This window comes from Solea senegalensis, linkage group LG7 (assembly GCF_019176455.1).
Source record: "Solea senegalensis isolate Sse05_10M linkage group LG7, IFAPA_SoseM_1, whole genome shotgun sequence".
Classification (NCBI taxonomy): domain Eukaryota; kingdom Metazoa; phylum Chordata; class Actinopteri; order Pleuronectiformes; family Soleidae; genus Solea; species Solea senegalensis.
The window spans coordinates 15,572,480-15,585,900 of NC_058027.1; the positions used below are offsets into that span (position 1 = coordinate 15,572,480).

General features: G+C 42.1%; 1 protein-coding gene across 2 annotated transcripts in view; it reads left to right on the plus strand.

Moving 5' to 3' along the window:
- The window catches only part of LOC122772749 (E3 SUMO-protein ligase PIAS1-like), a 53,434-nt gene extending 42,024 nt beyond the window's left edge, over nucleotides 1-11,410 (plus strand). The window contains exons 3-13 of one of the 2 annotated variants that reach the window (XM_044030996.1): nucleotides 456-540; nucleotides 650-788; nucleotides 894-1,028; nucleotides 1,234-1,339; nucleotides 1,946-2,019; nucleotides 2,340-2,500; nucleotides 6,737-6,873; nucleotides 7,271-7,577; nucleotides 8,375-8,514; nucleotides 9,656-9,693; nucleotides 10,665-11,410. In XM_044030996.1, the coding sequence (XP_043886931.1) occupies nucleotides 456-540; nucleotides 650-788; nucleotides 894-1,028; nucleotides 1,234-1,339; nucleotides 1,946-2,019; nucleotides 2,340-2,500; nucleotides 6,737-6,873; nucleotides 7,271-7,577; nucleotides 8,375-8,514; nucleotides 9,656-9,693; nucleotides 10,665-11,018 (1,676 nt within the window). In that variant the 3' untranslated portion in view covers nucleotides 11,019-11,410. The remainder of the gene's footprint in view (nucleotides 1-455; nucleotides 541-649; nucleotides 789-893; nucleotides 1,029-1,233; nucleotides 1,340-1,945; nucleotides 2,020-2,339; nucleotides 2,501-6,736; nucleotides 6,874-7,270; nucleotides 7,578-8,374; nucleotides 8,515-9,655; nucleotides 9,694-10,664) is intronic. The other variant, XM_044030997.1, reaches the window with a different exon arrangement.
- Nucleotides 11,411-13,421: the final 2,011 nt, after the last annotated feature.

The window sequence follows — 13,421 nt, forward strand, 5'->3', positions numbered from 1 at the left end:
ATGTCAACCAAGGTGTGGGAACCCTGCTGACTGTGATCTGGATAAAGTCTGTCATTGTTTGGTTTACTTTGTCTAATACAAAAAAAGAGCAATGGACGAACAACCATGTCCTAGAGCTCTGTTAGGGCTGTGTATTGTTTAAGTGTAACGTGTAAACTGCTGGTTTATTTCGAACATTTCTCCACCTGATGCATGAAATGCGGGAAAAGTGAAGCAGTGGGTCCGTATTGCTGTTCAGCAGCAATTGAAGTTGCCCCATTCAAAGTGAATGAGAGTCTATTTAATTGTACGTGCCATCCGGCCATATTGCTTTGTTGTTGTTTTTTTGCAGAGGTTGGGTTTTCTCTTTTTCTTTTTTTTTTCCACTTCAATCTTTCAGTAATAAACTTGTAATGTGAATGTTGGGAATCAACACATCATTCATCATATCTCTCTCTATTTCCTTCTCTCCGTAGCTTCAGACAACAGTCAGCGGTATCAGGAGACATGTTTCGCCTTTGCATTAACACCACAGCAAGTCCAGCAGATCAGCAGCTCGATGTAAGGCCAATCTACCAGCGCAGGAACGCTGAAAGCGCTCTCTGAATTATTCATAAGTGTACGTGGTCTCTCCAGATGTGTGCTGATAAACTTGTGTCTGTCCTCTAAGGGATATCTCGGGGACCAAATGCGATTTCTCAGTTCAAGTTCAGCTGCGGTTTTGCCTGTCGGAGACGAGCTGTCCTCAGGAAGACCATTTTCCACCCAGTCTGTGTGTGAAAGTCAACGGGAAGCCATGTAACCTGCCGGTGAGCAAACCACATAACGACCCAACAGAACATGATGGGTTTTTTTTGTGCCACTGGATGTTAAAACTTTAAGCTTTGAAAATGATAACATTTCCTCTTATCCAGGGTTATCTTCCTCCAACCAAAAACGGTGTAGAGCCCAAGCGGCCCAGCCGACCCATCAACATTACCTCATTGGTCAGATTGTCCACCACTGTCCCCAATACCATCGTGGTGTCTTGGACCGCTGAGATCGGAAGGGTGAGAACCAGAGCACAAAGTTAACATAATGTACATTTGCTTTAGATTGGTGGTGGTGGCGTGTCACTGTACATGAGAAGTTGACCTTGAATAATACCGTCCGTGACGTGACAGTCGGACTTATTAGCACAGAACAGACTTCAGCAGCAGCAGAAGTCTGAGTTCTGAGTTCAACAAATTATTGTTTGAATGTCTGTGTCTGCAGAGTTACTCCATGGCAGTCTACTTGGTGAAGCAGCAGTCGTCCTCAGTGCTGTTACAGAGACTACGAGCGAAAGGCATCAGAAACCCAGACCACTCCAGAGCACTCAGTATGTACTGACCATGACTCTTCTCTTCTCTTCTCTTCTCTTCTCTTCTCTTCTCTTCTCTTCTCTTCTCTTCTCTTCTCTTCTCAGATGAACACACATTTCATATATGTCTATAAAATAATAGAATCCAAAAAAATAAATGATATTCACCATGCACCCTCGCACTGAAAATCAATTACAGAAAAATAATAATCATAACACTGAACATAGAAGAAGACAAACTGCTAACTACTCTAGTGCAAGGATGAAAACTTAAAGATAGCAGTCAATTGAAACATTTATGAATTGGGTTTTAATTTAACCCCAATTCAGCCCCAATGTAGTTATTTAATGAATATGTTAAAGTGACAATGTCTTATCTGTTTTACACCATTACTTGAATCCCCCTGTATACATTTGATTCTATAGAAAGAGGATTACAGAGTGGATTCTTTGAATTCCACACACAAAAAAAGGGAGCTTCATTCATAACCTTGGTTTAAAACAGGTAGTAAATAAGTTGCATTCTGAAATGAGAAAGTGCACATGTGTGTAAGACGTCATGCAGCTGTGTCTGTCACTCACATGTGTTTGTGTGTGTGTGTTTTTTTTGCCTCCGTCCTGCAGTTAAGGAGAAGCTAACGGCCGACCCAGACAGTGAAATAGCCACAACCAGCCTTCGAGTGTCGCTCCTCTGCCCGGTAAACGTGCTCCCTTCTCTTCTTGTCATGATTTTAAGGCAGTATTGAGAGATTCAGTCAAGCCCAAACATGTCTGTCCATTCTTTTCTTTTTTTTTTTTTGGCTTGTCTCTGTATGCGACTCAACATGCCTCCATGCACGTATCTCCTGGCTGAGTGAATGATGAATGACACGATCCTGACAAACTGTCCCCTCTACCCGTATTGAATATCTTTTCCATGTGGGTTTGGCGTGTCTGTGCCATTTGTGCATTCCCTAAACCCTCCATCCCTGCTGTGTCATCTCCATGCACTGACTGCATGTCTGTGCACACTTTGTAGCTGGGGAAGATGCGGCTGATGATCCCATGCCGGGCACTGACATGCTCCCACCTGCAGTGCTTTGACGCCACACTCTACATTCAGATGAACGAGAAGAAGCCCACCTGGGTTTGTCCTGTCTGTGACAAGAAGGCCCCGTATGAACACCTCATCATCGATGGGTAAGTCAGCCGGCCCCTCAAAGGCAAAACAAAAAGACAAGCAAATTCAAGGGCGCTACATATAAAATATGTAAAACTGTGGCCGTTAGTGTTTCAAATGGTTGCTGCAGTCATAATTCAAAACATATTAGAGCTTTGGTTGCCAGGTAGCTACCAAAACATGGAAACAAGAAGCTGCACGTTGTTACATACACTGTGTTCATGCAGCTCAGGATTCTGTTTTCTGTTCAAATCAAACCTGAACCCAAAGGAATATTGACTGAACCCGACCAGAAACCTACACACATCCTAGATATTTTTTTTGTTTTTTGTTGTGTGAGCCTGACACAGTTGGAAGTGTTTGCAGCCTTTATTTATGGTTATGGCAAACAAAGTTATCATTACCTCCAGGAGGGAGCGACAACCAGCCCCATGAACACACACACACACACACATACATAAGTCCTACAACCTTATGAGTTATCACCAGTGTTTATTATGATTATAATAACATTTCAGAATCACCGTAACGACTGTCAGATCTTCCTAATTAACTCTTGTGTAAGTGTAACTGCTGATAACTTGTTCCGTAATCCAACCTTCATGGATGACTTCAACAGCCTGCGTGATGTGTTCAATGCACTGTTGTAGTTTAGTAAATCTCCAGTGCCAAACAGAATAATGCTAAAACTAATGATTATTTTCCTAATTGATTAATCTGTCGATTATCTTCTTGATTAATCGAGTAATCGTTTGGTCCCTAAAATGTTGGAAAAAGTTTTCAAGCATCAAACTAATAAAAAATGTATTTTTTTTGTCCACAAACCAGAATTATTCAGTCTTAATGATTTCTTTGTTAAATGAAGCAGAGAAACCAGAAAATATTCATGTTTCATTCATTCATTAAGAAGCTGTTTTGATAATCGATTAATCAAATTTTAAATTCAGTAATTGATTATTAATCATTGTAGCACTAAAACACAAACAATATGTCAATCACTTAACAGTTTCTACTTATTATCACTTAATTCTACCTGTTATATATCAAAATATTAAATGATAATAGTGAATATACAATAAAGCAATTAGAAAGGGAAAAAATGACTTTCAAATTCACTTGAAATGTCCATGTCACAAGGCCTTTTAGATTTAATAACATTAAGCTTTTCTGAGCCTCTTCTGACAACTCGTGTGTTAAAGTGTTCCATGTTATGATCAGTGAAGCCATTTTAACAGAGTGAAGTGACAGGGCTCATGATGTTTGCAAAAAAACAACAAGACAAATACACAAAAATACCAACTTCCCACCAACCACAAACTGACTAAACCCTATGGAACAAAACAGAAAGCAGACGCACACTCATCTCTACCTCTCAGGTAAACAGAGGAGAAAAGCGTGGTACAAACAAAAGTGGTGATTCACCCTAACCGAACCGTGACTGATCACACAAATGCAACAATATTTACACCATCTACGTTGAATACACTGATCTCTGCCAGGTTTAACTTAGTTTTGTCACAATCTCAAAACGTCCACATTTTCCGTCTCTCACTCTTCTTCCGGGGAGGAGGCGTGTCTTTTACACCTCCTGTCACCACGCACCAGCCAATCCCCGGCCTCCTGTCACCACATCTGGGTCACCAGTAGCTCCTGATCCGATGGAGAAACATATACATATAGAACACAATGGCTCAGCTGTAAACAGATGGCTTCCTACACTCATATAAGAATATGTCAATAAAAACTTCTTCAAAATAAGACCCTTCCTCAAATGAAGTAGGGCTGGTATTTTTATGCTGAGCTAGAGGCTTTAAATTTACAAAATTATCAGTTGTTCATTTAGGAGTTCTCAAACCCATGGTCCACCACTCAATATCAACTTATTTGTATAAGGTTTGTTTTATTTTTAGATTAATTTTGCATCATAAATACATTTATATTGTGAACCATTTATCGTTCCGTATCAAAACAGACACTTTTATTTTGAAATCATGTGAAATACCATCATAAATATTATTATTTCACTGTTTTTTTCTCAAAAAGTTGGGATTTTTTTTTTCATTAGACCCGGCCCCCTACCAAACTAGACACTCAGTGGCCCCCGGGTCATTTGAGTTTGAGACCCCCTGGTTTAGACACTTTTCCCCTGTGTATATACAGAGAGACAAATCAATAAAAGTATCACTTTCAGTTTTACTAACAAAAACTCAGCCCTTGAGGTTTTTTTTATAAGATTTTATTTGATTTTCTGTCTGATGTGCAGACTCTGTGTTGTCCACCGACTTTTTCACCAGCTTACATGGACGCAAATTAGATTTAATTTGCTTTTTTAGTGGGTGTGTATGTCTGAGTGCGATCATGAACACTCAGAATCATCCATCCATCCATTTTATACCCCTTTATCCACATTTCTAAAACAAGAAAGAAGGCGAGACTTAAAGTGCACACATATGAGACATTGCACCTTCCCTTGTAGCAGCATTATTTGTGTGCAGCATTCATAGTTGTTGTGGCTTTTGGGAAAAAACTTTGTTTTTCACACCTAAAACACTGTTTTTTTTTCCCCTCTCACATAGGATTTGTCCATTACTGCTTTAAAGCTCGAGTCCATAAGACTTAAGAATGAATTTGTTGAAAACCCTCCCCATGTTTAACCATCAATCGATAAAGACATCTGAGGAAAAGAAAAGGGGGGGTGACTGTGGTGTTTTAGGAGTGTGAAAAAGCTTGCAAAAACAGGCGAATAACTGCAACCAGTGCAAACAAAACATCTGACTCACTCCTGTCCACGCTCTCTCATCAGATCTCTGCTCTTAAAACAACAAAACAATAACAGAAAAAAACCCAGAACACTGAAGCTGAGTGGATGAAAGAGAGCTTTCGTTGACAAGAGACTACATCATGTGTGAATCACCTATAAGAAAACAATAAACGTGTCATAATGAGGTGCACGGGTCAGTAAGGTCCTGTTGGTGTGAATGACCTGATTAGTCATGTTTATTACAGCGTTATGTGGATCACAGAGATGTTTTTTCTTCTTCCCACAGTGTCACTGTCAATACACTCCCCCTAAATTTAAAATCTAAATCCTGTATCACAGAGAGAGTACTGCAAGTGGGACGTAAAAGGTCATTTTTACTAATTTTCAGTTTTGTAATTAACCCTGTCGCAGGTCCACACATGGTAAATGACCATGGGAATAATACACAACTCCTTACATGGACATCCTGGGGGTGTGTGATTCATTTTATATCACATTTTCAGTCGTGATATAAAGTAGCAATAATTGTGCAGAAGTCACAAAGTTAGACCGTTTTTTTCTTTTGTTATTGTTCTTAAAAACGAGCCAAGTAAACTTTGAACTTTGACATAATTCACAAATTTCACAAATTCAATCCGATTTTAAACATTTTGAGTACATTGCTCAGGTGTGTTTATATAGTTGGTTTTAATTATGTCAGATTACCTAGTTTGTGCTGAAAAAAAGGATATAAGACTCTTTATATCACACATTATTATAACCTCTGTATTTACTGTATATTTAAACATAGTAATGGATGAAGTTTTAAATCGCGGTAAATATGTATGACTTTATGAAATACTTAAAATCTTTTACCTTTTACTTTTACTGACCTTTTAAGTGTAAGTTTCCAGTGTCAGCCACTCCAACATTTCCGTATTTGCACTCAATGTTAATTTGTTTTATTTTAATTAGTAAGTTGTTATTTATGTTGATGGATAATGATGCACTTTGAGAGTGAGCACTTTGCACAACCTTTCAAATATTACATGGAGCAGGTCTTGAAGGAAAGGTTCAGATATTTGTAGCCCAAAATAATACTGTGTATAGGGGAATTGTTGATCCTCGTCTCGTGTGTTGATCAGAGTCGTGATTCAAGGTTTAAGTTTTTAAGTTTGGGAATGGCTGCTGGATCAGAATCACTGTTAAAATCTAATCTGTCATTCCTTCGTGTATAACCATCATCCCCGGGGAAATTCCAGCCAAATCTGCCCTTTTCTCTTTGTGTTTTGCTGCTAACAGACAAACATGGCCAAAAAAAACAATGAAGAATGTAATAAAAAGACAAATTTTGGACTAAAGCTGTAATAATTATAGGGGATTCTCAACTCTACTTCATGCAGAGACACCAACAGCAGACTGAAGAGTTCAAAGAGTCTTTACTCTCTGCTCAGGATTCACTTTAAAAAGTGTCTTTGTGTACATTCGTGTTAATGTTGTGCGTGTTTCTTGTCAGGCTTTTCGTGGAGATCCTCAACAGCTGCATGGACTGTGATGAGATCCAGTTTAAAGAGGATGGCAGCTGGGCCCCCATGAGGTCGAAGAAGGAAGTGCAGGAGGTCTCCTCCGCTTCTTACAGCAACGGCATGGATGGTGAGAAAAGACATGGGGGGGGTGTGTGAATGGACAATGGGGGTTAGAGGCAGAAAAGTTGCACTTCCATGACAGCATGACAGCAGTGTCAAGAGGTGGGAAGTGATTAAATGAGGATTAAAGAGATGTGATGGGAAAAAGGGAGAAAGTGCATCTGCATCAGCCTTCTCTTTTATTCATGCATTGTCAGTATTCATTTGGTGAAGCATCAATCATAACGCCATCGACCAAACTGTCTCCATAGTAACAAACGTACTGTATCTCACAGGAGCGCAGGGGGAGATGCGTACGTGTGCATTCGAGCGTGCTCGCGCTGTTCAGCAGTGCATTGTTTCCCAAAAAAAAATAAACCATTACATCATGATTGTTCATTAAATTGCAAACTGCTGCTCTCCAGGTTCGTGCAGAACGTCTGCGGCCTCAGATCAGCGGAGCTCCTCTGCGTCCGGCCACGGCGGCGCCGACAGCAGCAGCGGCAAGAAAGTGGAAGTGATCGACTTGACACTGGACAGCTCCTCGGACGACGAGGGCCAAGACTCACCGCCGCCTCTTCCTCCCTCTCTGCCGCCTCCTCCGATCAAAAGACCGTGTCCCTCCCTGTCCCCGGCGTCGCCGCCCATCACCAACAACGGGTCAGACACGTACTTTGATCTTGGGATTTCGCCTCCACACTCATTTTGGGGTTCAAGCGGATCACATGGGAGGTTGTGTATATAGATGCTGAATGATTCTTTCGATTTTCAGTCAAACACACAAGCATCTTCATAATTCATACATCAGCTTCTCCAGAGAAACCTTTGTGTTGTTACTTCATTTTGAAAAAATGGATTTATCAGATCTTGAAACAGGCAAAACCACAACAAATCTGTTTCTATCATGAGCCAGAGTTGGTTAGCTTTTAGCCAGTTGTTTCTCCACGTGTATATAATTATTAAAAGTGTAGAGTGTAATCAAGTACTTATTTGGTCCATGAAATGTCAGCAAATGTTAAAGAATGACGGAAATTATTCACTTTTTTTAATGATTTCTTTGTTACATGGAGCAAAGAAACTATAAAATATATATATTGCTAATTCATCACACCAACCAGTTTTTACTTAAAAACAATTAAATATTGAAGACAAACTAAATATTACACACTGGACCTTTTAAAAGCTCGACAAAGCAGCGAGGACAGATTGATGATCTTTAAGTTTATAAAGTAATACCGTGTTGAGGATTTGATTCCAGATGCCATGAACTTGTAACAGCTGCATTTTCTTTGAAATTAAAATTCATTATGTGCATCTGCTCAGAAGCAGCTGCTGCTGCCGCTGCTGCTTCTTTTGACTTAAATGAGTCCTGACTGTTATTGTTCAGAGGTTTATCTTTCAAGCGCAGTGGAAGAAACAACACGCCGTGTGACTCGGGCTGATTAATATGACATGAAATAAAAGGCTAATTATAAATGACATGTCTTCTGCTCCTCCTCCTCTAAATGTGAGCCTCTGTTTGTCTTCAGCGTTTTGAACCTGCACCACCAGGCGTCCCCCGTTAGCCGCACTCAGAGTATGCCAGCGATGGACACCAGCTACATCCCGCCTGTACCGCCACTCATCCAGGACTACAGACCTTACTACCACACCCCCAACGACCTGCCAGGTATCCACGCATGGGCTCTCCACATTATTTTTTTGCCTCTTTGTGAGCAACAGTACTCAAAAAGTATGATGTATAATGTCCAAGCTTTATATTAATTGGATAAAGTTGATTCCTGGACGGCACTGTGGTGTGGTGGTCAGCAGTGACGCCTCTCAGCAGGAAGGTTCTTGGTCCAAATCCTGATTCAGCTGGACCTTTGCTGCCCTGAGCTGCCATGGATGCGTGAAAGTCATCGAATGTACTTCCTTCGCCACAGCAAGAAGGCTTTGCATGTTCTCCCCATGTGTGCGTTGGTTTTCTCCGTGTTCTCCGGTTTCCTCCCACAGTCCAAAAACATACAGAGGTGAACTGGGTGTGAAGGATAAAGCAGGAGACGATGAAAGAGTGAATGCGTCCTTTACCAGAAAGATCCAGCCTAAGATCTCAATTTTCCTGAGATACTCTATAAAACATTGTTCAATCAGATCATAATAATTACATTGCCAAAAGAGAGCCAGGAGAAACAACAACCTCCATCGAGGAAGCTCAGTTTTCCCACAGTGCCAATACACCCCTGAATCTGTCTCTAGATTAGCTTCTAAATCTTTAATGTCTTCCTTGGGCCATGACCTACATCCACAGAACACAACTTGTATCTGTGCACTGTGGGTTCAGGGATGCACAATAGGGGTGGAGAGGGTCAGATGAGTACTGTGGGGCCAGGACATGGAGGGGGTTTGTAAGTGAGGTGGAGGATTTCTGTATGCGATGCAGAATTCAACTGGCAGCCGCTGTGGAGAGGAGAGAGTGTGCTGCTATCAGGGTTTGGTTGAGGTGAAACCCCTGGTAGCTGAATTCTGCAGGGACAGGAGCCTGGAGTCAGTGATGAGGGCATGGATGAGGAGGACAAGTGATGGGAGGAGTCTGGAGATGGTTTATGGATGGGAAAAGGTAGAAACGTGTAACCAGACAGGAAGTAATAAAGAAAGAAAACCAGACGGGAAGGGCTGAATTTTAGGAAACTAGGATATGACTCTTCTGTTTATCAGCGTCTCACAAATCATCTGACGTTTGACTGCAGAATATTGGAGTGAATGTAATCTCCAAAACATTTTTGTCTTCTTGAATCTTAACTCTGACTTTGCCTGTGCTTGATTTGCAGAGTTGGAATTCTTCTCTTTTGTTCGAGGCGACAATCAGGTACGTTCAGTCAGTCAGAGGAGAGGCTGCATTTTCAATCAAAATCACTTGTTTTCAGTGAAAACAGGAAAAAGCCTGTGACCACGGTTTATTAAAGGTGCAGTGAACTCAACTCTTTCCTTTTGTCATAAACGAAGCAGTGATGGAAGCTGCCTCATGCGATCACTTAAAAACACATTGGCAGCCGATGGTTCTCACGTGATTTTGTTATCACTGAGGCCAACAAACCTCACCTTTTCATCCTCCCGGTCTTTGAGATGAACATTTTAAAGTTCCAGTATGTAAGAAGCAGTGACATCTAATGGCGAGACGGTAGAGTGTAACAAACTTAGATTTCCTCTGCTCATATTTACCTTTTTCCAGGCACGTCAGGGAACTATAGCATCACATACAAGACCCTTGCCTTAAAAAAAGAACATTCAAAGGGCATATGGTACATTGTGGTTGTCGTCAAATGTTGGAAGGTGAAAATACTTAATTCTGACTCCCAGACTGACTCTGGAATATACAAAAACTATGGACTGGTGATCTGTCCAGAGATTGGCACAACACCCCCCACGACCCTCATGTGGAGGATAAAGCGGTAGAAGATGGATATCGGAAAAGAGAGACATAGAGCTTTTCGCCAGGAATTACACATCCAATCAGACGGCCAGATTATCATGACGGTCACGATGGTCACATTCAGTTTCTGTCAGTGAACTCTCCTCGATGTTACACCCTGAATCTTTGGAGCAGAGGTCAGCAACAACAAGTCATGCAGAATTCAGTGTCTTTTATTCTGAAAGAAAGAGGAACTGATTTAAAAAGCAGTTTTAAGACACGACTAACAGTCTGTGGCAAATTCATGTTACTTTTTTTTCACAAACAATGCAAACAATGAAGGTTAGTTAAAAAAAAAAAACTGGTTTATATGATGTTTTAGTCCATTATTCAAAATAACAAAATCTCCTTCTCTCCCTCGGGTGCAGCATTACAACATGGTGATGGCGGCAGCAGCCGCAGCCTCCGCCTCGGACGACCACGACCTGCTTCTCAACCGCTTCCTCCCCTACAGCGCCACCTCCCACCTGTTCCTCGACCAGTCGGGGGCGTCGTCGGCCACGTCGCTCAGCGCGCCGACCAACGGCGCGAGCAGCTCGGGCGGCAGCAGCAGCAGCCTGGTGTCGTCGAGCAGCCTCCGCGACACTCACTCCACGCACTCTTCCCACTTGGGTTCGCACTCGTCACTCACGCACCCCGGAGTGGTGGCCAGCCGCAGCAGCACCGAGGCGGCAGTGGCGGCCATTTACGGCGGCATACCTGACGTCATCTCGTTGGACTGACTAGAGAGGAGTCGGGACTTCGCTTTGGGTCCAGCAGCGATCCAGTAACGGACAGTTTTTACTGCAGGGTGACGTTTTTAGATCCAGAAACTAGACTGGTCCACTGGACGCTTGTGGAGTCGCCGCGACAAGACTTTCTCGCAAAGAGTTTTTACAAAAACAAAAACAAAACACGACACGAGGAGTGGCACCGTGTACAGAGAACAAAATATATTTTCCTCTTTAACTTTTGTACGTTAAATCAAGACATATTAAGGAGAGTGAGCTGCTTCTATCGCTGTTTTAAAGTGGACGACTGAGGATTGTTCTGTTTTCCGTTTTCAGAGAAGCGTAAACGTGGTTTCCTTTCTCCTTCTCTTCTAAACTCTGTCCTGTTTGAATTCTCTCCGTTTGCATTGCTCCGTCACAACCTTCAGAAAACTTTTTCAGACAGGTTTTTTTTCATGTACTAACAATTTTATTCTACTTATAAATTATATATGATATTTAAAGTGTAAAGTTTAAACAGAGAGGCAGTGTAGAGGTGATAGTTAACCATTTCTGGTTTTTCACTCCTTGATTTCCAGTTCCTCCTTCTTACTAAGACTTGCTGGCAGTGTACAGCAAAGTGAAACTTTTACTATTTATATTTATACTTGCCAGTTTTGATTTTGAGCTGAAAGATTTATTTTTCTTTCCTGTTTTTTCTTTTTTTTGCCGATGCCAAAAAAAACAAAAACATATGGTACTTTTACAATAATCAGTGTGCCGGTGCATCTGTGTGTTGCCATGGTGTTTCCAGTCAAGTGTCCAGCTGGTGGTTGTGTTCAGACTGCAGGCTAATCATCAGATGTTTCTCTTTTCTCTCTCTCAACTCCTCCGTCAATTGCAAGAAATCAGAGTTGTGCGTCCAGAATTAACCTAGCTGTCTGCATGGGTTGCTATGGTAATGAAGTAGGTGAACCCGTGTTTGTTGCACAGCTGTCAAACATCGGCAGAATCAGCAGCTTTAGTCACACTCATCTTAAAAATCCGATTAGTGTGACAGTTCAGACTGAGAGGCGTCTACACAAGCCTGGTTTGAACTCATGGTTCAAAACACATTTCATATGTTTGTTTACTTTTCTTATCCACAAACCATTCTGGATATGCAAAAAGAAAAAAATCTTGATTTTTTTTTTCTGGCAGTCTGAACAAAGTCTTCGTCCCTTTGTCCCTTTGTCTCACCTCGGCTTCATATTTTTCGCTCGATTGTACGATGAAGGTCAGACTTGTGTAGCTGCTGCGTCAGACCTTTCCCGGAGAGACCGGCGTTTCCTGACATGTGTCACAGCTCGTTTGGACCGAGTGACCAAGCTTCAACTAGTGCCTGTGCCTGTGCCTGTGTGCAAATGCTTCATGCGTCGGGAGAAGAGTTTTTCAGAACTCGAAAGAATGTCTTAAACCGTTCCCCACAACCAAGGCCACGTCTCTGTCCAAACACAACCGCGCTGGGAGTTCCCTTTTTGGTGCAAGAAACTTGTAAAAAAAAAAGAAAAAGATAAAGCAGTGAGTGTGAGCAGGCTGCGTGTGCCACAGTGAAAGTGGGTGATCTTAGCCAATTTAGACTGGGCACAGAGCCAGCTGATTTAAAAATACATGACCTGTTTGGGACCGATATGACTTAGTCAGTGTGTCAAAGCAAGATTCTGGACGAATGTATTGTATGATTTTAGGAGATGCAGTTGTTGAAATGAAGTAGAACCATAGACTGTGTGTTAAAGTCGACGCAGGCTTCTGCTTGGTTGTTTTTTCTATAGTTCATATTTGGCAGGAACAGCTTCTGCACGCTCAGGATCGCAGAACAGCAGTGTGTGAAATCAAGCAGGATATTAAAGATGGTGAGCTCCGGATTCTGTAGCTGATATGAAGTTTTATCACGACACAAACGATGGATTCCCATCGCTCCGTCTTCGCTAGTTCTCATTTTATGGCCCGTGATCCAAATGCTTGTCCAGTCAGCTCCAACACTTTCCCGCCAATCCGATATGTTGCCATGTACGTGACTTCCTGCCAAAATGGCGATTGTTTTGGTGACTGCTGCGACCGTGTGACGTCAGCTGCCGTAGCTCTATAGTATATGATGAAATCTGCAAATCCCGAGGCTTCACGACAGAGAGACTCCTTCATTTTTCATGTGCAGTCTGTGGTTGGATTTTACCTCTGCTCCTTCCAGCCTCCTGTGTGTGTGTGTGTGTGTGTGTGTGTGTGTGTGTGTTGCAGGTGTGTCCTTGAAACCCCCGCGCTCTCCCCAACTTCAGGGCCGAGCCAAAGCTTAATTATCTCCCACCTCTGACCTCTGTGTAAACCCCCTGCCTCCTCCTCCTCCTCATCCTCTTCCTCTTCTCACGGTAAACAAACCCCCGGCTCTCACACTGACTCAGT